Source organism: Poecile atricapillus, chromosome 3 (assembly GCF_030490865.1).
Source record: "Poecile atricapillus isolate bPoeAtr1 chromosome 3, bPoeAtr1.hap1, whole genome shotgun sequence".
NCBI lineage: Eukaryota > Metazoa > Chordata > Aves > Passeriformes > Paridae > Poecile > Poecile atricapillus.
In genome coordinates, this window is record NC_081251.1 from 83,464,755 (window position 1) to 83,487,298 (window position 22,544).

At 50.6% G+C, this 22,544-nt stretch overlaps 1 protein-coding gene and 1 long non-coding RNA gene across 14 annotated transcripts in view; one reads left to right on the plus strand and one right to left on the minus strand.

Moving 5' to 3' along the window:
- Positions 1-9,471, minus strand: LOC131576910 (uncharacterized). Of its 5 annotated transcripts, none has more exons than XR_009277101.1 (5): positions 6,515-9,471; positions 6,003-6,372; positions 3,590-4,046; positions 3,267-3,407; positions 1-1,202 (listed from the first exon to the last, which is right to left on the minus strand). It is a non-coding gene; the product is annotated as an uncharacterized LOC131576910 (long non-coding RNA). The 5 variants fall into 5 exon arrangements; XR_009277099.1 differs by having other exon boundaries at positions 4-1,202; positions 3,973-4,046; XR_009277102.1 differs by lacking the exon at positions 3,590-4,046 and having other exon boundaries at positions 6-1,202; positions 7,476-9,471.
- VEGFA (vascular endothelial growth factor A) overlaps positions 4,055-22,544 on the plus strand; it is a 24,042-nt gene continuing 5,552 nt past the window's right edge. For 2 of the 9 annotated variants that reach the window (XM_058834021.1, XM_058834024.1), the window contains exons 1-5: positions 5,152-5,853; positions 11,607-11,658; positions 16,706-16,902; positions 18,625-18,701; positions 19,119-19,151. In XM_058834021.1, the coding sequence (XP_058690004.1) occupies positions 5,788-5,853; positions 11,607-11,658; positions 16,706-16,902; positions 18,625-18,701; positions 19,119-19,151 (425 nt within the window). In that variant the 5' untranslated portion in view covers positions 5,152-5,787. Of the gene's footprint in view, positions 4,074-4,722; positions 4,934-5,151; positions 5,854-11,606; positions 11,659-16,705; positions 16,903-18,624; positions 18,702-19,118; positions 19,152-19,314; positions 21,508-21,879; positions 21,952-22,544 lie in introns of those variants that run through there. The other 7 variants (XM_058834025.1, XM_058834026.1, XM_058834019.1 and 4 more) reach the window with 7 other exon arrangements.

The window sequence follows — 22,544 nt, forward strand, 5'->3', positions numbered from 1 at the left end:
GATGAGAGGAGGTTGGGTCAGCACTTGTTGGCACCATGCCTGTGTGGCAGGCGTTCTGTGGCTTCTACCTTCTAGGGGAGCACTGGTGAGTGAGTGGGCAGAGAAAAGATGTGACCTGTGGCAAGGTGTGCCTGTGATCCCATCCCTGTGTCCCCAGAATTTATTCTGGCTCTCAGATTTGTGGGCAGGAGGGAGTTCTTTCTGGATCAGATAGACACCACTGGTTGGTGTTTGCTACTTTTTCTTTGGCGCTAATTGTGGTGACAGTTCTGTGGGGCATGGGTGCAAGCCACAGCCTGCCACTGCCACGACTTTGGAGAGAGCCTTGCCCTCTTCCCTTTCTGTGGTGAGTTATGTTTGTGGTATTTGGCTTTTGCTACAGCTCTGAAGTGTGGTGAGAGGTGCTGGGGCGACTTTGAGGCCCATGGAATGCAGAATAGGTGCTTTGTGGGTTCCTTTGGACTGAAGTCCTGTTTGCTTGTCTTTGCACAGGACTGTCAAATTTCTGTGTCTCTGTTATTGTACTCATTTAGGTCCCCCACTCAAGTTGTTCTGATTTGATTGTTGAATAGATTTATTTATTGTTCAAATCAATATTGCTAAATGCCACTTGATTTTCAGGGGAGGGATAGGCATACTTCAGTTTAGTTTTATTTTTGTTTGGTAGTAACCAAAATGTCAAAATCTGAGATCAAGCCATATCTCCTTCAGCAAGCAACATGTGTATAGCACCTGGGACAAACATCAAGTGATCAACCTCAGACAATAGAACAGTTTTCTTGAAATTAGCATTTGCTTCTTAGACACATAGCCATGAATAATACCCACTCCTTATGCTCAGAATGTAAAATATGAGCTCCAGGACAAATGATAATAAATGAGCCCAAATGAATTCTCCCCTCCAGGAAATGATTTAATGAGTAAGGCTCCCCCATCAGATACTTCTCCAGGGAATGTGATGTAAGTGTAAGGTGAAGTACTATCACAAAAACCGTGTGTGTATATTCCTACCAGATCTATTAGCCAGGGAAATATAAGTCAGGGTCAAGATGACTGTACCCTGAAGCTGACATTACATATCATTTTGGCAGGATGAGCTGTTTTGAGTTTCTTGATGTCTCCGTAGATGTTAAAACAATCCTGCTGACTGTTGAGGACCAGTCCTGTTACCTCCACTCACTTGTCACTGCCTCTGCTTCTTGCTGCAAAAGGATGATACAAAGATCCAGTCAATCATAGGAAAACAGACAAAGAGTAAGGAAAGGGATGCAATTCCTCATAACATGATGTGATTTTGACTATGGGAAAGTGTTCAGGGTACAAAATCAGCCCAGAAGGACAGAATGAGTGATGGTGCTGTGCATTCATGAGCACTTTTCTCTTTCCAGAAGCAGAAGATCTTTGGGAAACTCCTGAGTGACAGAGGTAAGTGAAACTGCCAGTGGGTGGTGCATGGGCATCTCTAATGCTTGCGGATCTGAGCTGAGCACTGCCTTTACCCATCCCATGTATTCTATTTGCATCACAGCAGAGGGAGCGTCAGCAAAGCATCTCAGAGGAGCAACCTTTTGTTATACCTACAGCTGTTCCCTGTTAGTGCAACCAACACAAAAATAATGACAATAATAAGGCTCATGCAGTTAATTGATCTACCATTTTGTGACCATTGCAGCCAGTTCGGCCATAGCTTGGCTACTGCAGCTTGTGTTCCCGTGATTTCTTACAGGGAAAGAAACACCTGAAATACCTCAGAATGTTTAGGATCCATTCACCTGGCTGCTTCAATCAACAGTTCACTTCATTCTGGCCTTTTTTCCGTATCTGCTAGAAGGCCATACCAAGATGTTGATTTTTCTAGTGCTGTCCTCCATGCTCTGCACTGAGGGACTATATTTGAAATCAGTGAGTTGTGTGTTAAGAAATAGCTCTGGCACTAAATTGCTTAAAATTGCTCTTTGTTTCTCTGACTTCTCTCCTAATTTGGATTATCCCCCAGACTTGCCCACAAGATGGAATACTAAGAAAATATTGTTTTGTTTAATTTGTTTTCTGATGTCCACATTTCTCACGTTTCCTGTTCCAAATTCAAAGTGAGCCTGAGTTCCTCCACTAACATTGCTCTGGCTGTTATTTTGGGGATCTGAGAGAGGGGATTAAAAATAAATGAAGTGTGGGTAATGTGTTTTTTGCCACAGGTTCTCTTAGGCAAGTCAGTAAAAAGTTATTGACATTTGTCTGTTTTTAGGTTAAATAGATTAGATGAAGTGTATTACTAACACAGGTCAAGGTATTAAAACATGGATGCCTAAATTTGGGCTCCTAATTTTGTATTTTGTGCCTCTAAATAAGGCTTGATCTTATGTCCTTTGAAGTCAATGCCAAAGCATTGACTGAGTTCAATCTGCAAGATGAAGTCCTAAATTATTCTTAAAAGTCCTCAGCGCCTCACAGCTCCAAATAAGTCATCACCTTGCCTCTTTGCAAATCACACATCTTTCCTTAAGTTCCTAAACATGGGGCTTATGCTTTTAGGTGTTCCATATTTAAAATCCTGCCTGTTGATGATTTCTGTCTCAGGGGCCATGGACATGGGAACCTAACAAGGCTAATAAAGAAGCATAGCTAGGACACAGATAGATTTGCTTTTTTGATGAGCAGTTCTTAGCACAAACACTGCAGATTCTATAGCAATGTCAGTATTTATTACGGTGTACAGCTAACATGGAAGGCACATGAATGTCCTTGCTGGTGCCAGAATTCAGCAAGTACATGACCATTTGCACAAACTTCACACACACTGCTCTCCTGGTAACAGGATGTTGGCAGGTGGGAAGATCACAGGATCCAGATGAAACATAAAACGAGATGAGCAATCCCGTAGTGGTAATTTTAGAAGCTGAGTTCTGTACATTATTTACAGTACATTGTAGCTTTACGGGGATAAGGCTGCCCTTTGCCACTCATGGATTTAATGTTTTCTGTGGGGTTTCTGTGGGGGACTTTCCTCAAAGCAGCAGCTGGAGGGATTTTGTCCATCCAGAGAAGTGTTATAATTGGAAGTTATTTGCAGTAATTCATAGAATGCTTATCTATCATGAGGGGAAAATGCACCTAAGACCTTCCACCAAACAAAAGGATTGAGTGAGTTAGTCTGCTTGCTGCTGGTCTGAAGTGCAGAGGCCAGGCATAAAGACAGACCTGTTCACAGTGAACAGGGACAGAGTCGGACAGGGTTTCTGCCTCTGGGAATTTTAAATTTGCTTTACCTTCAGTTAATGAAATATCCCCTCTTTTTCCTGGGGGAGTTTGAATTCTCCCTGTCTCTTGGAAGGCATTTTTGGCAATTGCATCCTGAACATGGGGAACTCCAGTTATTTTGGATGGGTATTTGTTTCTTCAGAAACCCTCTGCAGAAAAAGCAAAGGAAAAGGGATTATTTTGCAATGTTTGAACAACACCTACCACACTGCAATAGGAATGTGAACCTTGAGGAGAAAGGGTTTATATTCTCCTTCAGGCTTTCACCTGGGCTGGATTTCTACCCTTGCCCAGATGGAAGGCTGTGGGTACAAGGGGTGTGGGGTGTGACCTGCAGCTGGGGAAGTAGAGGGGCCAGATGGGAGCTGCTCCTTGCTCAGGCAGACCTGTCACTCATCTCCCAGCCTTCCTCAGGATCAGTGTGACCAGGGCAACATCCCCACATACTGCACCAAGGGTTGACACAACATCTTTTAAAATTAAACAAAGGGACAAACAGGTCTAAGATCTACCAAAACCAAAGATTTCTTTTTTTTTGGGGGGGGGGAGGTGGCGGAGGGGGTGGGGTTCTTTCATGTGTTTCTCTCAGCCAGCAGGTGCCTCTATAGAGCCAATGCTTTGCCTGGATAACTATGAGTCTGTGGCAGAGCATTGGAATACCTGCTTTTAAATGACAATATAGCATTTTCTTTCTTCAGTGTCTTTTCCCCCTACCCCTTCCACCAGTCCATGGTGAGCCCTGTGATCTGCCAGCCTGGGATCTTCCACTCCATCTGCCACATAAGGTCCTTGGAGGATGAAAGCAGGAGAAAGATGTATGTTGTCGCTCGCATATTGTTACTTTGTATGCAGTATGAACAAATTTTCTGTGCGACGGGAACCAGGTAGCTCAGTTGGGGAATGCCCGCATCAAACTCAGTGAGACAAAGCTGCCTCTTTGCCCTTGCAATACCTTCTCAGAAAGCAGGGTGGGGTTTGTCTGGCAAAACCTTCACCCCTTCCATATGACACCCTTCTGCACACCCGGGCATCACTCAGCCAGTACAGGCAGGCCCCTGAGCCACCGGAGAATAGCACTGGGTTAAGAAAAATAAAACCCACCTGAGGATAACGCTCCTTTAGCCCTTTAACACATAGGTGCTAAGAAATCACTGTATCTGAAAAGTCAAGTCCTGTGGTGGGGGTAGTCAGATGATGGCTGTGATTACAATTTGTCCCCCGCCGCCCCTCTCCCCAAATGGCTCTGCTGGACTTTGAAACAATTCCCACGGGCAAAGTGAATTTTGACCCGAACACGTATCCATCGGCACGGCAGAAAGCGCGGCGAGAAAGCTGGGAAGGGAGCTGGGTTCGAAATGCGCGAGCCGCGGGGCTACGGCTCCGGCGTACGGAACCGCGGGGCTACAGCCTCCGCGGCCAGCTTGGAGGGCGGGCCATCGCCGAGGAGGTGGGACTTGCCGGAGCGTCTCTCCCCGTGGCCGCTGTGATCAGTTGCAGAGCGCTGACGAGCGGCGGGCGGTGGGGCGGGCGCTGCGCGGGGAGCGGGCGCTACGCGGAGGCGCCGCTGGAGTGCGCGGAGCGGGGCTGCCGCCGCGCCGGGGGCGAGGAGCGCACGCCGTGCCGGCGGGGGACAGCGCGCCGCGGGAGCAGCCCTCCTCGGGCACCGGGACCTGCTGTTAGCTTGCCGCCTTGCTTTATCCTCTCATTTAATTTATTTTTTCCCCACCTATACTTTGATCCGCTGGGATTTTTTTTTTTCCTCCCTTTCCTACAGAGCCTTCCCACGCCCCAGTTCCCTCCCTCTCTATCCAGCTTGGATTTTTTCTTTTTTTTTTTTTTTTTCTTTTTTTTTTTTTCCATATATTACTATTCTGATTTTTTTTTTTTTTAAAGCGGTGGACAGAGAGAGGAAGAGACAGTAACAGAGAGGACAGGAGGAAAACGCTCTGTTCGTCCTTTCCGCCACCACCACCCCGATTTGCGGAGAGGGGTCGAACCAATCGGCGGCGGAATCAGCCCCTTTCCCCTGGGGAGGCGACCCCGGCTCGGGGAGCCGCCGGAGGCAGCCGCCGCGAAGAGGGGGCGCAGGAAAAGAGATGCATTGAAAGTTTCCGCGCAAACTTTGCCGTGAGTGCGCGAAACCGAGCGAGCGCGACGCGGGTGCCTGCCTGCCCCGACGCGGGGAGAGCGCCGCGGACGGGCGCGCTGTGGAGCTCGGACTGCCTGGCGGCGGGGGCCGGGCGGCGGCAGGGCGGCCGCGGAGCCTGCGCTCGGCCCGGCGGAGTGCACAAGGAAAGAAGCAGCGGGGACCGGCGGAGAGCCGGGGCTTATGGAGGGGTGAAACCGGAGACCCTGAAGAGGAACTCCCCTTCCCCCGGAACCCTTCGCAGCGCCCGGCCGGCGGCACCCCAGGAGGCGGCGGCGGGCACGGAGGAGGCGCGGGCGAGAGCGCGGCGGGGCGGCGGCGGCGGGGCGGCGGCGGCGAGGCGGAGCACGGCGGGCCCCGCTTCGCGGCGTGCGCCGGCAACCATGAACTTTCTGCTCACTTGGATCCACTGGGGGTTGGCGGCGCTGCTCTATCTGCAGAGCGCGGAGGTAAGCGGCGGGACGGGGGCTTTTGTGCCCCGCGTAGCGGAGGGGGAGGGAAGGCAGACGGCCGAAAATACTTTTCCCCCTTTTTTTTGTTTTCTCTCGCCCCCTTGCGCCTCCCTAACCCCCCCCCCCCCCCCCCTTTTGCTTCCCACCTGCTCGGTGCGGTGCGGCCGCGCCGCTGGCGTCGGGTGCGAGTGGGTGCCCCCAGCACCGACACGTGTGCGTGTGTGCGTGCGGTGCTGCGGCGGGGGGACAGCGCTGGCCGGAGCTCCGCGGGGCCCTGGGGCAGCGGCAGCGCCGTGCGGAGTGCCCGCGCACATGAACGCGCCCCGGCGCGACGCGGCCGTGAGGGTCCCGCTGGGGCCGGGGCGCTGCGGTCGGCGGGGCGCGGGGCAGGGAGGCAGCGCGCTGCCTTCTTGCATCAGCCTCGGGTCTCCTGACATTGCAAAAGGCTGTTTCGGCGGTATTTGCCTTGGGTCCCAGCTCGGGTTCGTGCCGCCGAGTGGAGTTCAAAATGCCTAGCTGGAAAAACAAATAAGAGATCAAAGAGACCAAAATGGATCCAGAATTTCTTCTAGATTGGAAAAAAAATTAATCAAAATACATTTCCTGCACCGCGATTACAAAACCTAGGATTTTTCTCTTCCTCTTCAGTCACTTTTACCTCATTGTCATTCTTGAGGAATTAGAAACCAACTCTTCCTCCTTTCCTCTTTTTAAAGAAAAAAGAAGGGCAGCTTTCTTTGCAAACCTGTCCTATAAATCTGTTTTCTAAAGAGTCAAGAGGGCTGTGTTGCCAAGAGATATTAAGGGGTTTAGACAGAGTGCCCACGTGAAAGTGGCTGTTCACGAGGCAGGCATGGATTACATTTTAAAGGTTATAACAGGTTAGTTCTCTCCTGCCATTTCTTCTCTGCAGTTGGAGAGAGCGCGGGCCAGATCATCTCCCACAATTGTGAAAATAAACGTCGCTTGCAAACTAATCAGTTATTCACATTGTTTGTTCAGCACCAGTGCTGGAAGGCAACTCCCCAATTAGGAGCCATTTCAGCTGTAACTGAAGTCATGCAAGCACTGCACGCTTTGTTTCTAGCCTGTTATATCTCTACTTTATCCAGTGACAGCCGCACATTAGGCAGTGCTCGGCCGTGCTCGATGGGAACTGAGGCGCACTGTCACTTGAGTGTTGCACAGAGCAACTCCCTGCTGCCTTCCTGCCAGATTTGGCTGGTGGGACAATTGTTTCTGCTCTCCAGGAGTTTTTCCACTGTCAACCAGAACAGGGGTTTCTTTGCCTCCCAGCTCCTCAATAAACTTGTACAGTAGCATCTGTTCCCCACCTATAGTATAGACAATTCTGTATCAGTGTCCAGTGACAACACCCTTTAACCCTCCCCTTGTTCCTTTCCCCTCCCCTTCCTCTTCCCCAGAAGAGGAAAGAGCGGATCAGGTAGAGTTGAGATCTGTCTGTCCTCAAGAGTTCCATAAAAGCCTCATGCTGCCTTTTCTCCTAGGCCAGAGGATGGTGCAGATAAGGAAACAGTATAACGTGGAAAAAATGGTAGGAGAGAATTACAGGAGTTTGGGGGGAAATGTTGCAGAGGGATGGTTATGGGTTCAGGTACCTGGATGATGTGGGCTGTATAAGTGCTTAGGCAGATTGACGGTTCTGTCCTTATTTGTCTGTTGGTTGTCTGGGCACCACGGTGATAGGAACGTTAGAAATACCAGCAGATCTCATGTAGGCAGCTTGATGATGACTGAGCATGGCAGAAGGCATGACTCTTCACACAGGACTAGGGTTTGTGCTTTGATGATAATATTTATCTGGCTCTCAGGCTGATCTATCTGAGCTAGCCAGGCACATTAGAGAGCATTAAATAAAAGCCCTGACAGAGTCTGAGTTGGGGAAGTAGGATCCAGCGCAGCTTTCCTGGAAGTGAAGGAGAAGCGATGAAGGAATCACGGTGCTCCTCTGGTGAAGGTTCAGGGGGATGACTCCTTACTGAGGTAGTTGTTAAGGTTGCTCCTGCAGCAAGACATGAATGGTGGGAAATTGTTTCATGGTTGGGTCTGGGCAGCACTGATGCTACAGGTGTCTGCCTCCATTGGTGGCGATAGCCTTTCCATGCAGGCAAGGGAGGGAAAGGCACTTTTGCCACCCTCCCAGCTGATTGATTGCGTTGAACGGCGTGCACAGTCCTCACGCACTACGGGATTAGAGATGTTGCACTGTTGTCCTCTTCCAGTCCTCCCTTTCCTAGAGAATGGGGGGCAGCTGCTTATTGCCCATCTTCATTCATCTGGGGGTCTTGCTGCCAGCCTGGTGACAGGTCACTCCTGATGATGGTCTGGGAGCTCTTCCCCTCCTGCCCTGAACCAGCAGAGGGACCTGGATATAGCAGCTGTATTGCCATAGGAAGAGGCAGTGATCAGACACTGAGGGAGGGAGAACAAGCCTGTGACTAGACTGTTAATGATCGCACACCCACCAGGCTGCCTGCCTTTGCTGTGCCTCTGTACCACGTCACGATGGGGAACCACCAAAACCTGCTTCCACAGCCCTTAGGCAGCTGGGACACAGCAGGTCACCTTCTCCAGAGCTGTTCCTGTGCTCTGATGACAGGCTGGAAAGAGAAGCACTCCTCTGGGAGCAGGGGAGAGAGATGTCTGAGGGGCTCACTGATTCCTGAGCAACCCCAAAATCATTCTCCTGCCTGTTCTGTCAGAGGTTCCTTGGCTATACTGGCAGCTTGCAGGATTGCTGACCTCTGTATGCATGTACAATGGAGGAGTGTAGTGAGTCCCATTACCCCCCTCTCCTAAGCAGAATACGCTGAGAATTTCTAGTGCCTAAGATGAAAAGTGCCTTAACTCCTGTCCCAGAGTCCCTCTCAAAGTGGATGGATTGTTTGTTCCAGTCCTAAACAGTTACAAAGCTCTTTTAATGAGGCTGCACAGATTAGGGGGAGGGGAAAGGAGAGAAAGAGTGCTGGTGGTGAGGGGGGGTGATGGTTAGAGAGGAATGACTTGATTAACCTTTTCTTTCCCTTCAGAGAAAAGCTTGCTTTGGACAGGGACTGGGGGAGAAGGGAGATGGGGAAGGTACAGATGGTGTGAAGTGAGTTTATTTGTTAGGGAAGGTTTTACCCCACAGAGGGAGGGATGTGCATTTGCTACAACCTGAAAAGAGCACAAGAAAGGAGCTTCCTCTGTCAGCCCCACTCCTGGGCTCATTTTTCCTACTCTCAAGGCTGGGCCAGGGGTTGCTTCCACACTACTGTGAAATGTTGAAAATCTATTGGGAGGAAACTGTGTTACAGAACTGTTGGGTAATGCCAAAAGCCAGCAGAGGAGAGCATGACCTTCAGGCTCCTACCGAAGGGCACAGCTGGCCTGCTTGTCCTGAGGAATGTTTTTGGTTCCCCATGTCTGATACATAGCAGACTGTTTTGAAGTGAAGCACAAGGCCCTGCCTCACCTGCTGTTCTAGTGGACATGCTTTGAGGGCACTAGGCACAGGTGAAAAGCACTGCTGAAAGGGCAGGAAAGTTTCTTGGAATAGTGAGCCGAGTGTGTTACTGATAGTTCTGGGAAGCCTTTCTTGTTTCTGTTGAGAGCTCCCCTGGGAAAGCTCAGAAGCTCTTTGCCCACTTTGCACCGATCTTGTTTCCCATCTTTGGGGTCAGATCACATCCCATGTCCAGGTGAGCACTGGCTCCTTTTCCACTACATCAGGGGCAGGGCAAGGTGCTGGCAAGGCGCAGGTGAGTACCGAAAGCATGTGGCTTGCTTCTGCTTCTCACCACTTGTGCAGCCTGTGTGCTTGCATGTGAGGAGGCAGTGGGCTTGGCAGCTGGCTGGGTAGTTTTGCATAGAGAATGGGTAAAAATGCCCCTCAAAGTGTCTCCAAGCTAATTTTGCTCAGTCTGTCATGTCATTTTGTGTGTGAACCAGAAATCCCTCTGTGAAAAGTCTTGGGGACATTGTGACTTGAATAAACTGATTTGGCTCATGATCCTCTTCCTGTGCCATGGAAGATTGAGACTTTTCTGCCCTTGAAGTGGTTCTCTTTTTACCCATAGATTGTCAGGCACTGAGTGGCTTTGGAAGGCCGCTGCAGTCTCTGCCGCTTCCATTTTGTTTGTGCTGTTGCAGTGACCTTCACACTTCAGGAATGAAACTGTTTCTAGGAACCTGCTTTTTAAAGTGTTGTCAGAGTACTGAGACTGAGCACACAGCCCCCTTGTCCCCAGAGAGGAAATAGATCCACTCATGGGGCAGCTCAGATCTGGGTTGGTAAGTTATGCCCAGGTATAGAAAGACTGTGGTTGAAATGAGAAAGAAGCTTGGTCAGGGGGACCTTAGACAAAGGAAACTATGCACAGACACAAAGGAATGTCTGGGAGAGGGGCTTCTAACTGGCTCTCTTGCCCCCTTCTTTTAAAAGCTGACACTTTCAACTGCTTGGATGGTGGTGCTGCCCTGTGCACAGGACTGCTTAGAAGACCATAGGTGGCAGATTCCTCTTGTGAGTTTGGGGTGGACTTGACCTTAATTCAGTTCTGTCTTCATCTAGAAGATCAAAGGGCCTTTTTCTAAGCCTGAACATAGCATATTGCTGACAAAGCAGTATTTTGTACAGATCCCCATGCTTCTTATGGGCCTCTGCTGAAAGGCAGCAAGTTCTGTGGTGGACGGCATCACACAGGTGCCAACATACCTCGGAGAAGTGAAGAAAAGTTGGGCCTTTTCCATTTCGGTTCAGAAGAGAAGAGCAGGGGAAAGCCTGACCTGGCTGGAAAGTTACGTCAGAGCTAAAGCCCTCATGAAGAGCAGGAGGAGTGGCGTTCCTGTTTCACCTGGAATTAAAAAGACTTACTTAGTAAAGTGGTGTAATATTTCTTCATACCATTTTGGGGGTGGGTTACCTGTCACCACTCCTGCCTGCATCAGTGCTTTGGAAATGGCCCCAGTCCCAAAAGGCATCAGGAGTCACTGCAGAGCTTGCAGCCTTTTCATTGTTGGCCCAGGGGAAGCTGTGGAGCGCAGAAACGGGATCCATGCAGGGGCTGGGGACTGGGACCACTAAGTGAGGGCGCGCGTCCCCCTCCCTTCCATCAGAGAGGAAGAAAACCCGGGCGGTTTGGCGGCGTCAGTCGGCAAAGTGGTGCTGTCACAGTTAATCGCCCTGACACCCGACCAGATGCCGACACCTCCGTGGCCACCACTGCTGGGTGACAGACATCTGTGACATTGAGAGGGGACCGATGCCCTTCTGTGCCTGGCCGCCCTTCTCCCCTTTCTGCCCTCCCGGGCCAGATGCACCTTCACGGGTAGAAGCGGTGCCCGGGTCCGCCGGTCGTGTTGGCGGCAGCAGCAGGTCACCCCGTTACTTTCTCCACCGGCCTCGCATTTGCTCCCGGTGTTTGCCCGCGGTCACTGACAGCAGCTCCCCGGGGACGCGTTTCTCCCTTCAGGGCCTCTCTCGGGCCCGCCACATCGCTCTGCCAGCCCCGTCCCCCAGCCCGGGCTGCCCGTGCCCCTCTCGGCTCCCCCGGGGACGGCGGAACAAAAGGTTCCTCTGTGTCCGCCGGGGGGAGCGGCTCCGCCTCAGGGGCGCCCCCTTCCGCCGGGGCTCCCTCCGTCCCTTGCCCGGCGGGACCGGGACCCCCGGGGCCCCTGCCCGGGAACCCCCGCGCCCCGGGTCCTCATCACAGTTCCGTGTTGTGACTGATTCTCTGTTGTCTTTGCAGTTGTCGAAAGCTGCGCCCGCTCTGGGGGATGGGGAGCGGAAACCCAATGAAGGTAAGCGCCGGGCGGCTTCCCGGCGGGCGGGAACGACCCGGGGTTGGGGGGAAGGAGCCCCCGGAGTCGCCGGCGGCCAACACCGCCACCTCCCGGGCAGCGGGACCGGGGGCTGCCGGCGGGAGGCGCCGCCGCCATCAACCCCTTCGTGGCGGCCGCAGCGTCCCCGCCCCACGCCGCGGGGCCGGGCCGGGCCGGGGGTGGCCGTGGGGACGGGCTCCGGGGCGGCCGCGGTGCCAGGGCGGGCAGTAGGGCTGGCCCAGCCCGCCCCTGGCTTACCACAACTCCGAGAGAAACTGCGTGCGTGCGCTGGTGCACATACGCACGCTCATTTATATATATATATATATGTATATATATTTATCTGCGCACACACGGGGGCACACAAAGAGCTGAGCAGCGGTGAGCAGTTTGCTCGGGATTCGCCACAGTGCTGTAGGAAGGGATTTGTCAAATTTTGCTGCCCACCTCTCTCCCGGTGGTGCTGGTGATGCCCAGCTGGGTGGCCAGGGCTGATCCCCGAACAAAGGCCGGAGCAGCCCCCAGACGGCAGGTCTCTGAGTAAGAGAAGGAGAAAGGGACAATCTAGGATGGTTTTCTGGGTTCATGCCTCCCAGCAATTGTCAGATACCCCTGCAGTCAGGAAATTGTAAAGAGCCAGGCTTGAAAAATGCACCTTTTTATTTTGGTTTGGGCTAGCAGACTTTGCCGATTCAGGGAACAGCACTGTGATCTGATAGGTTCTACTGATTTGTTCCTGGTGGTCCAGTATGGACAGGACCATTGCCTGGCAGTGAAGCAAGGTGGTGCCTTTCCAGGTGCTGTGATCTTGTGTCTTTCTGGTTGCCCAAAGGCCAGGTTGTGACGGTGTCCCCTGCCTCATTGGTTCATGGAAGTAAATGTAGACCAGAAGGGCAGTCAGCCCCTGGCTTAGTCAGAGACGCCTCCTGCGAGCTCCCTGTCTAGTGAAGCCCTGTGTGTCAGGAGGTTGGCTTCCCTCCACACGCCTCAGTTCAGCAGTGGGATAAAAGGGCTGTGGACTTCGGAACCTTCAGGCTGAGGTGATCATCACCTGTTTTAAGACCATCCTAAGCGTATTTTCCCCTTACCTGCATAGCAGAGCAGATCACTTGTTGCATAGCAGGGTCTGGCAGACGTCTTGCAGGGTCCCCATGGACTGTGACCTTCAGCGTTATTCCAGCTGGAGGTCAGCAGAGGGCTCCAGCAGTGTGGGCCGAGATTGGCTTTTTTTTTTTTTTCGTAGCAGTCAGTTTAAATTTCTGTAACTTTATTGGTGTGACAGACTCCATGTGTGTCGCCAGAGGCTTGTGGCAAACTGCGCTTGGGATAGGTGTCCATTTTGCACAGCCAAAATTTCTGATTTGCTGGGGGGCTGCTGCCTGTTGTGCTTGACCCTTGCTCCTGCTGAAGTCAACAGAAGAAGGTTCAGTGACTCCAGAGGGATCAAGATGGAGCCTGCTGTGATGCTTATTTTGGTAACCAGTCCTCTGCTGTTGGTAGAAAAGAGATAGTGTCCTCATCTGTGCCATTTGTTGTGTCCAACAAATCCCTCCTGTGGTGGGAAAGAATAAATCAGAATTAACTTCTGTCACAAGAAGGCTGATGGGATTGCAGTAGAAGCTGATCTGGCAATATAAGTGGTGAGACTTTAGTGTTGTTGTCCTGCTGCTATTTCAGGTTATGTTATGTAGATACATCTATGAAATAGAAATCAGGACTCCTGGCACTTCCTGTCTCTGCTTCTGTGGTTTGACCTTAGAGGTCCTTTCTGTGTAGCTCAGTTTCTCATCTGTGAAGAGATGATGATGAGCTTCTGTTAACCAAGGACAGTCCTGTAGTCCCTTCCACTGAAGCTCTTAGGGCTTGGGTGAAAAGTGGGTTTGTGTCTTTGGCCATTTTATGCTTTCTCTGACACATCAAGCTGTGACAGGTTTTTATTTGGGATGGACTTAATTCTAGTTGGAGACTGTTATTTTAGCTTCAGCCTCTACCATTTTGTGCTCAGGAGAGATTTCCACATGTTTTGGGGCACAGGAAGTTGTAGAGGAGTCAGACAAACACTCTTTGTTTCACAGGAGAAGATTCTTCTGGTATAAATAAAGGAAACCACCACCACTTGTGGCTGCATTTTATTTGTAAAATAGTAGTGTGCCTGTATTGCTGCTAACAGTTGATGGGGAGGGAGACAAAATGATCACAGACTTTCTCCTTTTTCTAGTCCAGCATGTTTTCACTTGACTACTTGAACTTAAACTCTGTGTTGAAGAGTTAATGTGGGTCCTGTCTTGGTTTTAACCTTACTTCCCCTCCATTCACAACAAAGAACCTGACTCAAATCTGGTGGTGCTTTGCAGAGTAGGAGTGTGAGTTAATTGTGGGATTAACTTCTAATGTGGTCTGAAACTCGGACTACAGGACAGGAGCAGACCTAGCAGTTAGTCCTTTGCTGACCTTCCTGTGTTCCCCATGAAAGAGACTTTCTTCCATTCATGACACAACCAGTGGAAAGGAAGCACAGGCAGAATCATCCCAGCAAAGTGTGGAATCTAACTCCCAGTAGACAGGAGTAAGTGTAGGTATATGATAAAAGGGGCAGGGCTTTGCTGTGAGGTTGACTGTACCTCAGTCATGTGCTCCAGTTTGGTTTGGGTGGTAACTCTGCAAATGAACTACAGTGTTGCACAGCCTCCATGTGAATGTTCTGTGTCCAGCAGAATAAGGCAAGGTGCCTTGTGTGGTAAGATTTTCTGACTGGCAGCTAGGGAAAGATTCCCTGGTTCCTTTTCAAAGGCTGATTCAGACTTTGCAAAACCATCACATGTTAAAGTAAAGGTAGAAACTCCCAGATTGTTCATGGGAAGGCTTAAGTCCTGTCAAATCTCCCAGTTCTCAAGTATAGTTGTCAGGGTGCAGCTGTGAAAGTAAAGGCCCTGCGAAAGAAGGTGAGTGTGCTGTTCTGGGGCCAATCTGTAATTCTGGGTTCTCTGGTGTAATCCAAATGCTTGGGTAGTGCAAACACTTAGAAAAGTGTGGCAGACGTTGGTCAGTTTCACTTTACTTTTCTACTCTGTTTCGGTTTCTGCCTCCTTTATGCCCCAGACCAGTGTGGTGAGCAGCATTTGATCTGCACAGGTAACTGCTGCTTTCCCTCCCTCTTACTTTCTGTCCCTCCCCTTGACGTAGGTCTGTAAGCATTTTTATCCTGAACTATGCCTTTACTGCCAGAGTTCTCAGATCCTGTGTCTGGCATAGTGTGAATAATCAACAGTGCAGTTCAGCGATTATCTTTGTGCCTGCAGAATTTCCCACATACTAAATTGTTCAACTTGTTGGAACATAGGCGGTGACTAAAGTCACTCCAAAGGAGAACAGGAAAAAGGAGGAGAAGGAGGTAGTCACAGACAAGATAGGAGAGCAGACAGGAGAAGGAGACATACGGCAGTTAGGGGAGGAGGGAAGAGGAAGGAACAAGGAATAGAAACATGTCTTCTAGACAAGGAATACCAACAAGCAGTCTATGCCTGCCAGGCTACATTTCCCTTTCACTAGCCACTTTCTCTTTTAATAGCTGCTCACTCTCTCTGACACTTCAAACTCCTTGGATGGAAGCTCCTCCCCTCTTGTACCCACTCTCAGCACTTCAGCACTATGGCACTGTCAACCCTGTATGACCTAGAATTAACTTTCAACAATTAACTGCAGGCTGTGAGCTCCAAGCCCTGCCGCTTTTGCATTTTTGTGGCAAAGTAACCTTTATGCCAGTTTGTCACAAGTTCAGGGCACTTTAGAAACGCTTACTGGAGACCATGATTTTCCATGATGCAAGCAGTTTGCTCTTATCACTCTGAGTTATCAACCTTGGTGCTAGAGGACTCTGCATACTGTACAGGTGGATCATTACAGTGCATAACAGCATGGGGCAGGTACTCTCTCCTTGTGCATACTCTTACCCTCTGATCATGTGAGACATCCTCAGTTGCCAGTGTGGTGCTACAGCTAGGAGGCCTGGAGGACTCCAGGTACTCATTGTTTGCAGTACTGTACTAAGCACCCAGGGTTTGTATGTGTGTGTACTTATCTATACTATCTTTCATCTCTTTAAAACCTCTCCAACCCTTGACCAAGCAGGAGAGTGAAGCTTTGGCAAGAGACTGGGAAACATTGAGAAATACTTGTGAAATCAGTGCAGATCGCAAGCAGTTAGTGTGTGCTCCATTTGTAGGGAAGGCATGGGATAATGGCAGATCCACCCTGTTCCCCCTCCCACACTGTCTCATTGTGGTTCAGTAGCCAAATATATAGTCTGGTTAATCCTGGGGGTGCTGTGAGCCTACTTTGAATCTTTCAGTGGGTGTCTTGGTTCCTCAGTGTGGGATAATGGTCAGTGTGGAGACATGGAGGCTGTCACTTGTAGTGGATGCTGTCATGGTTCCGTGATGACCTGCTGAGGTGGATGTTCTGCATGGCCAAAAGACATAGATGACAGGAAGGGTGAAGATGCATAGCTCCATGGTTCAGAGCCTCTGCTTGCTCTTAGAAGTGTTTGTGTGCTGAGGTCTGTACAAAGGATGCTTCTGGCTTTAAAACCCAATGGTGCATCCACTGGCTGTTTTGAAAAGGAGTAAAGGGCAAACCAGTGAAGGGCCTTAATCCAGAGTGCAGATTATCTCCTGCAGCTTTTTGGCTGATCTGATATTCTTAGTGGCAGCATGCCAGGAATATGGGGAAGAGCAGAGAAGAGGTTTGGGGCACAGTCACCTGTGGCATGCATCATGGTACCAGGGAGGCAAACAGTGAGGCTCTTTTGTCCATCTTGCCTTTGCCCTGAAGCAGCCGTAGGCGGAGATTTTTTCCCTTCCCACTTGATGTGTGTGTATGTAGAGCACAAAGGATTTAGGCGTGCAAGACTGTTAGTGAAGAGCATAGGGTAGCTGTGTTGCAACTGTCTGGCTCACTTCAAGGGGTGAAGCACTAGACAGTCTTGAGCTAAGTTTGCATTAACTTATTCCCTCCATTCCTCTTTTAGTTATCAAATTCCTGGAAGTCTACGAACGCAGCTTCTGCAGGACTATTGAGACCCTGGTGGACATTTTCCAGGAGTACCCTGATGAGGTGGAGTACATATTCAAGCCATCCTGTGTGCCTCTGATGAGATGTGCGGGTTGCTGCGGCGATGAGGGCCTAGAATGTGTCCCTGTGGATGTGTACAACGTCACAATGGAGGTGAGGGTCCAGCTTGCAATCTGCCATGCATGGTTGGAAGGAAGCAAGTCAGCCATCACAGCCACCCCAAGTCCCAACGCGCAGCTAATTCGGAGGAAATGCAGCCTACCCCAGGGAACCTGTCTCCTGACTCTGGTGCTCTGTGTTAAACCACACAGGGTTACAAGATGAGTCGCCCATGTCTCTTTAAGGCTAAGAGGAAAGTCTTTTTTTTGGCTCTTGCCCAAATACAGTAGATAGGAGCATGCAAAGGAGTGTTTCTGCAAACGAGCACTTTGTGCTTAGAGAATGCAAAGGAGCATTTCTGGTGGTGTTACCTCCCAAGTTCCCAAAGAACATATTCCTTGGTTCTTGCTCCACCTTAATTCTACACACAGCTGCTGTTCTGACACAGCTGAGTAGGGCAAAATGGGAGAACCTGTTGGTACTCTCTCTTGAAGGGCATGTGAGGTCAGCCTGTACCAACAGAGCGGGGAATTTGGGTCATTAGCTACCGTGGCAGAGTAGGGGTTAAAGGGGCTCTAAGAAACAATCTGCTTCTGTGTCAGCTGGAAAAGCCTTTCTGCCTCTGGGCGTCTTCCTCTTTTGTTTGGAGGCTGCTGAATTCATTTCTTGGAAGAGACAGAGGTGGCCATGATAGCAAAGGCTGGGCCTATGGGAAAATGCAGATTGCTTTAGAGAGCTTTGTTACTGCCCTTAACTGTGAGGCTGGATCCCAGCTCATGTCCAAAATCGTGCTGGTGCCCCTTATCTGTAACCCATGGCTTCCTCACCTATTTTTGTCCCTTAGCGTCTTGAATGGCCACTGTAAATACTGCTGTCACTTTTTAATATTGATGAGAGTTGTGCAGTACTGAGTGATTTACCAGCAGGTCCTTTTACTTGAAATTTGGACTGTGTTGGAACTCAGTTGGAGAACCTGCCTATGCCCTCTCATGGTTCCCTATACTACTATTCCACTTGCAGGCTCCAGCCTGGGCCAGACCATAGTAGCTTGATGTAGCTAGGGATGGTTTTCTTCCTACCATTCCTTGCTGAATTATAGTTCTCGACTGGTATGCCTGCATGCTTGTAAAGAGTCAGAGGCACTTAAGCAGGTCTCTAGAGGTAGTTTTCCGGCTGTGTTCTGGGTTAAGAGAATGAGATAATATTCCATAGCTTCTAAATAACTTCCCTGGAGGTACCTGGAGCTTGGGTCTGGGTGATGTCTAGCTTTGCAGGACTCTTTTAAACACAAATCTCCAGATTTCTTTTGTGTGTCAAGTTACTGAGAAAGTGAGATGTCAGCTGGGAAGGAGTGGTGGCGTAAGGAAGAGGAGCTGGATTTGGAATTTTCAACTGGGACCTTTGCGTGCGACTGAGCATGGCTTGTGCATGATCAGGCTGGATGTGCAGCTGCTGTCTGTCCAGCATCAGCCAGGGAGTGCTCATTGAGAGCCTTGCTATGGTGGTACACCCTCTCCCATGCCTGTCTCCAAGGCAGTCCACCAGAGCTGGCACCGGACATGCACGAGCAAACAGAGCTTTGGCACAAGTCTGGTGTTGCTGCTCGCTTGTGATCAAAGGCCTTTTCTGACTGGGAGTGCAGGGCCTCAGAGCTAGCTCGAACTCTGCCCTGCTCTTCCCAGGAGCACCTGGGGTGTTAGTGCTTTGCTGTACAACAGCCTGATTTGAAGATGGAGAGTGAGCAGGCAGTGACCCTCTCTGTTTCTTTCATTCCAGATCATGAGAATTAAACCCCATCAGAGTCAGCACATATCACACATGAGCTTCTTACAGCACAGTAAATGTGACTGCAGGTGAGAATGGAGCAACACTGGTTCCTCTTGCAATAAAATTACTCTGAGCCTTTCCTTTTTTCTGCCATTGGGTTGGGACTCTTGTTCAGACACTTCTGCAGCCTGCTTGGTTGGTTTGCAGCGGGATGGTTGAGCCTGGGAAAAAAAAGCCCTCTGCTATCAGGGCTCTTCCATCTCTAGCTATCACAGGTGGACAGTGCTAACCTACATCCTGGGATCTTTTGGCACTAGCCACCAGCAAGGGTCAACAGGAGAGCAAAAGCACTTTGAAATGGACCACTTAACCTGTGCCATGGGCATCCCGCAATGCTGCCTGTACATGTCCTTCCCTGGACTTGGTGGGAACTGGGGATGATATCAGAAGTATATGTGATAAACTCTCTTCTAATGAGGCCTTTGTTCTGTCTTTCCCCACAGACCAAAGAAAGATGTCAAAAACAAACAAGAAAAGTAAGTGACAAGCCTTTCCTCCTTTCTCTTTTGGTGGTTGGTTGGCATTTCCTCTCCCCACTTCCCCATGCCCTTTGCTTTGGTTGGATATACTCAATTTAAGAAGGTGTTTTTGGAAATGGCATATGGTACTGCATGGGGCAATGCTCTGAATCCATTCCAGGTGGTCACAGAAACTCAGATCTGATGGTCCTTCCTTCATACCCCAGACATGGACCTTGCATGACCCATGGCCATGGCAGTCACTCCTAATGCTTTTTCCCGAGTCAGGGAAGTCCCGTCGTGTCTGTGCTGCTGGAATGGATTCAAGGTGCAGCCCCCATTCTCCCCTTCCCTCTTCCTGGGGTGTTTCTGGTTACTGCAAATTGCTGCCTTTCTTTATTATTAATTTTTTTCTTGCTGCTTGAGTGAGTACTTGCTGGCTTCTTTCACAGCAACTTTGGTAGGAACTCCGCTGGCTACAGGGAAAGGTGGAAGTAGAGGCCTGGTGGAGGCAGGACTGATGCCATGCAGGATGTGACACTGGTTTTGGTTGGGAGGGGACCTGGGAGGGTGTAAAGGGAGGTGGATGTCCTAGCTGGGTCTCAGTGAAAGCTTTCATGAAGCATTTTTTGAATCTGATAGATTTGCTTTGGTGGCCTGAAGAAGGTTAAGTCACAACCTTCCCAAAGTAAAAAGGTTGTGGAAAGTAGAAAAATAAGTCTAATCCTTCAGTAGTTGCAGGGACGCGCATAAAATATGAAACAACATTATAAAGAAAGAATGATCTCTCTGAGTGAGAGGATCAGCTGGACTGCGCATGACTGGGAAAGCAACTGCCATTTAGAGGTGCAGAGTTGGAGAGGAAGGAGTGAATATTTGGAGATGAGACTGAATCTGAGACAGAGGGAGCAAACAGGAGAGAGAGAGCTTCTTTCACCCCTCTCCTGGTGGTTGTATGTTTCTAGCTGCCTTCCAGCCTCTCCTCCTCCCCCTGGAAATCTGCTCCTGGCTGCATCAGACTGCGTGCAGCCAACAGTCCTCTCTGCACAGGGCCGGTCGGGGCCGGTCGGTCTGTGTGGCTCTGTAGTTTGAAGGTGTGTGAGAGTTTGGTCTGTGTGAGCTCTGGTGAGGATGGGGTGTGGGTGTAGCAGCCAGCTCAGATTGTGTTGCATTCACTTTCCTTTTCTAACAGCACCTTGCCTGCTCTTTGCTGGTTCTGCACTCCCCAGGGAAGGAAGGGAAAGGAAGGGATGGGAGAGACTGGTGTGCTTTGATTTGTGCTGGATTGAAAGTCTTGTTATATTGGTACCCCTCTCCTCCCTTCAGGTTGATTTTCTTCCCCTCACCGTCTCCCTGTGACTCCTGCCTGACATGTAGGGCAGAACCGGGACTGAGCTGATGTTCTGACGCTTGTTCCAGTGAGACGACTTGAACAGGGCCTAGGAGACACCTATGGTCTCTTCTGTCCCCCCAGTTCCCTTTGACAGCTCTCTCCTGAGGTGGGCTGCACCAGGGAACGAGGGAGCCTTTGCTGAACCACCTCGGAGATGGGACTCATTTGCCTGACAAGCCCTGGTGCTTTGCCTAGGGCCTTCTCTTTGCATGTCTCTCTCTTGCTCCTGTGCTAATGTGGCTCAAGGAGAAGTACAGGCTCCAGCCTCCCTCGCTCCCTGTGCTCTCAATGGCCCATAGGGATCCATGGTTAGTGTCCAGGACTACATGTCCTAGCCCCTGCCTGCTCAGCTCCTGCCCAAGAATGAGGCAACTGGTGAATTTTTCAGAATGGAGTCAGTGCTTTGGCTCCATCTGCTTGTTTGTATGGCAGATCCACGTGGAAGGTGACAGGAGGGAAAGGAGGGAAGAACTGAAAGCTGCTTGCTGGTTTTCTCCTGGGTAAAATAACTAGGTCAGGCCTTCCTCTTCCCCCTCTTTACTCTTCAGTACTCAGAATGGAGGCTGCCAGAGGAGATGTTACAGTCATCCAAGTAAGGTCTCCTGGAGTCCTCTGAACCACAGGCAGGAGGTGAGGTGAATGAGCAAAACCTTCAGGTTGGATAACCCTCTCCCACACAGCAGTGCTGTGTAGATCAGATCTCTTCCCTTGTCTGCGGAGTGCTCCCATCTCAGGGCAGGATTGCCACCCGCCCTGCAGAGCTGTTGGAGCTCAGCTGCCCCTTCAGTTAGGCCCAGTGCTGGGCAATGCATCAGGTCAGAGTGGTTTCCTCTAACCTGAGGAGAGCCCTTTCACTCTGGTTGCCTTTTGTCAGTTGTTGTGCGCCTGTGCTTGTCGCCTGGAATGGTTGTCTGCACTCACTGCGGTGGCGTGATGCTTTCACAAAGCCTTCTGTTCCTTCTCCCTCTCACCCCCTGCCCCTTTCCCACTACCCCTCTCTGGAGGGGGCAGGTGTCCCTCTGAGGCTCCAGCAGATCCACCTCTGCTCGCAGCAGCCTTGCAGGACACAGTCTCTGCTGAGTTCCCTGGTGTTGGCTTGGCTGTGGGCAGGCTGTTTGCGGAGCTGACAGCAGCGCCGGAGCCGGTGAATGTGTGTGCGAGGTAGAGATCTGTGCTTCGGCCCTGGGATTTACTCTCCAGTCCTGCCTCATGTGCTTCTCCCCTCCCAGCAAGGCACATGGCTGTATTTTTTTCCTCTTCTTCCTTGCGTTTTCTTCCGTTTTCTCTCTATCTCTCCCTTTCTTTCCCCCTCTCTCTCTTTCTCTTTTTTTTTTTTTTTTGTTTTTCTTCCAGAAAATCAAAGCGAGGAAGGGGGAAGGGTCAAAAGAGAAAGCGCAAGAAAGGCCGGTACAAACCACTCAGCTTGTACGTTTGTGTCCTCTGCTTGTAGACTCTCTTCCCTCCCTCTCCCCAAACCAGTCTGCCTGCTTGCTGCTCGTTCAAATCTCACCCTCCCCTCCCAGTCACTGGTGGGCTGCAGATCCTGCAGGGGCAGCACTGGTGGTGGCACTGCTCTGGCACTAAGGCTATCTCAGGGAAGCTGCCTTTAGCTTGCTTGGCTCTCTAATCATCAGTGGTGACCATTGTCCCAAGGCACAAGAGTGTGGTGGGTGGACGAGTACCCTGCACCTCTTCAGTTGCATCTCTGTCTTCTGCTTTCCACCACTTGTCTCGTGCCCTCACTGCTATGATGACTGGTGACAGGCAGGCTGACATCTGCCATGCATGTGTGTATGTGTGTGTGTGCGCGTGTGCACATGTGCGTGCGTGTCTGGTGGAGTCACAGGTGGAAAGGAGAAGGGGGACAGCGGGAAGCCAGAGAGGGGGTGCTGGGGAGCCAGGGGGGCTCTCTGTCTGTTGGTTTTTTTTCTCTCTTTCTGCTGGATTTGGTGGCTTGTCTCCCTGTCTCTTTCGCTCTGCCTCTCTCATGGTGGTTCACAAAATTCTGCATTGTAAAT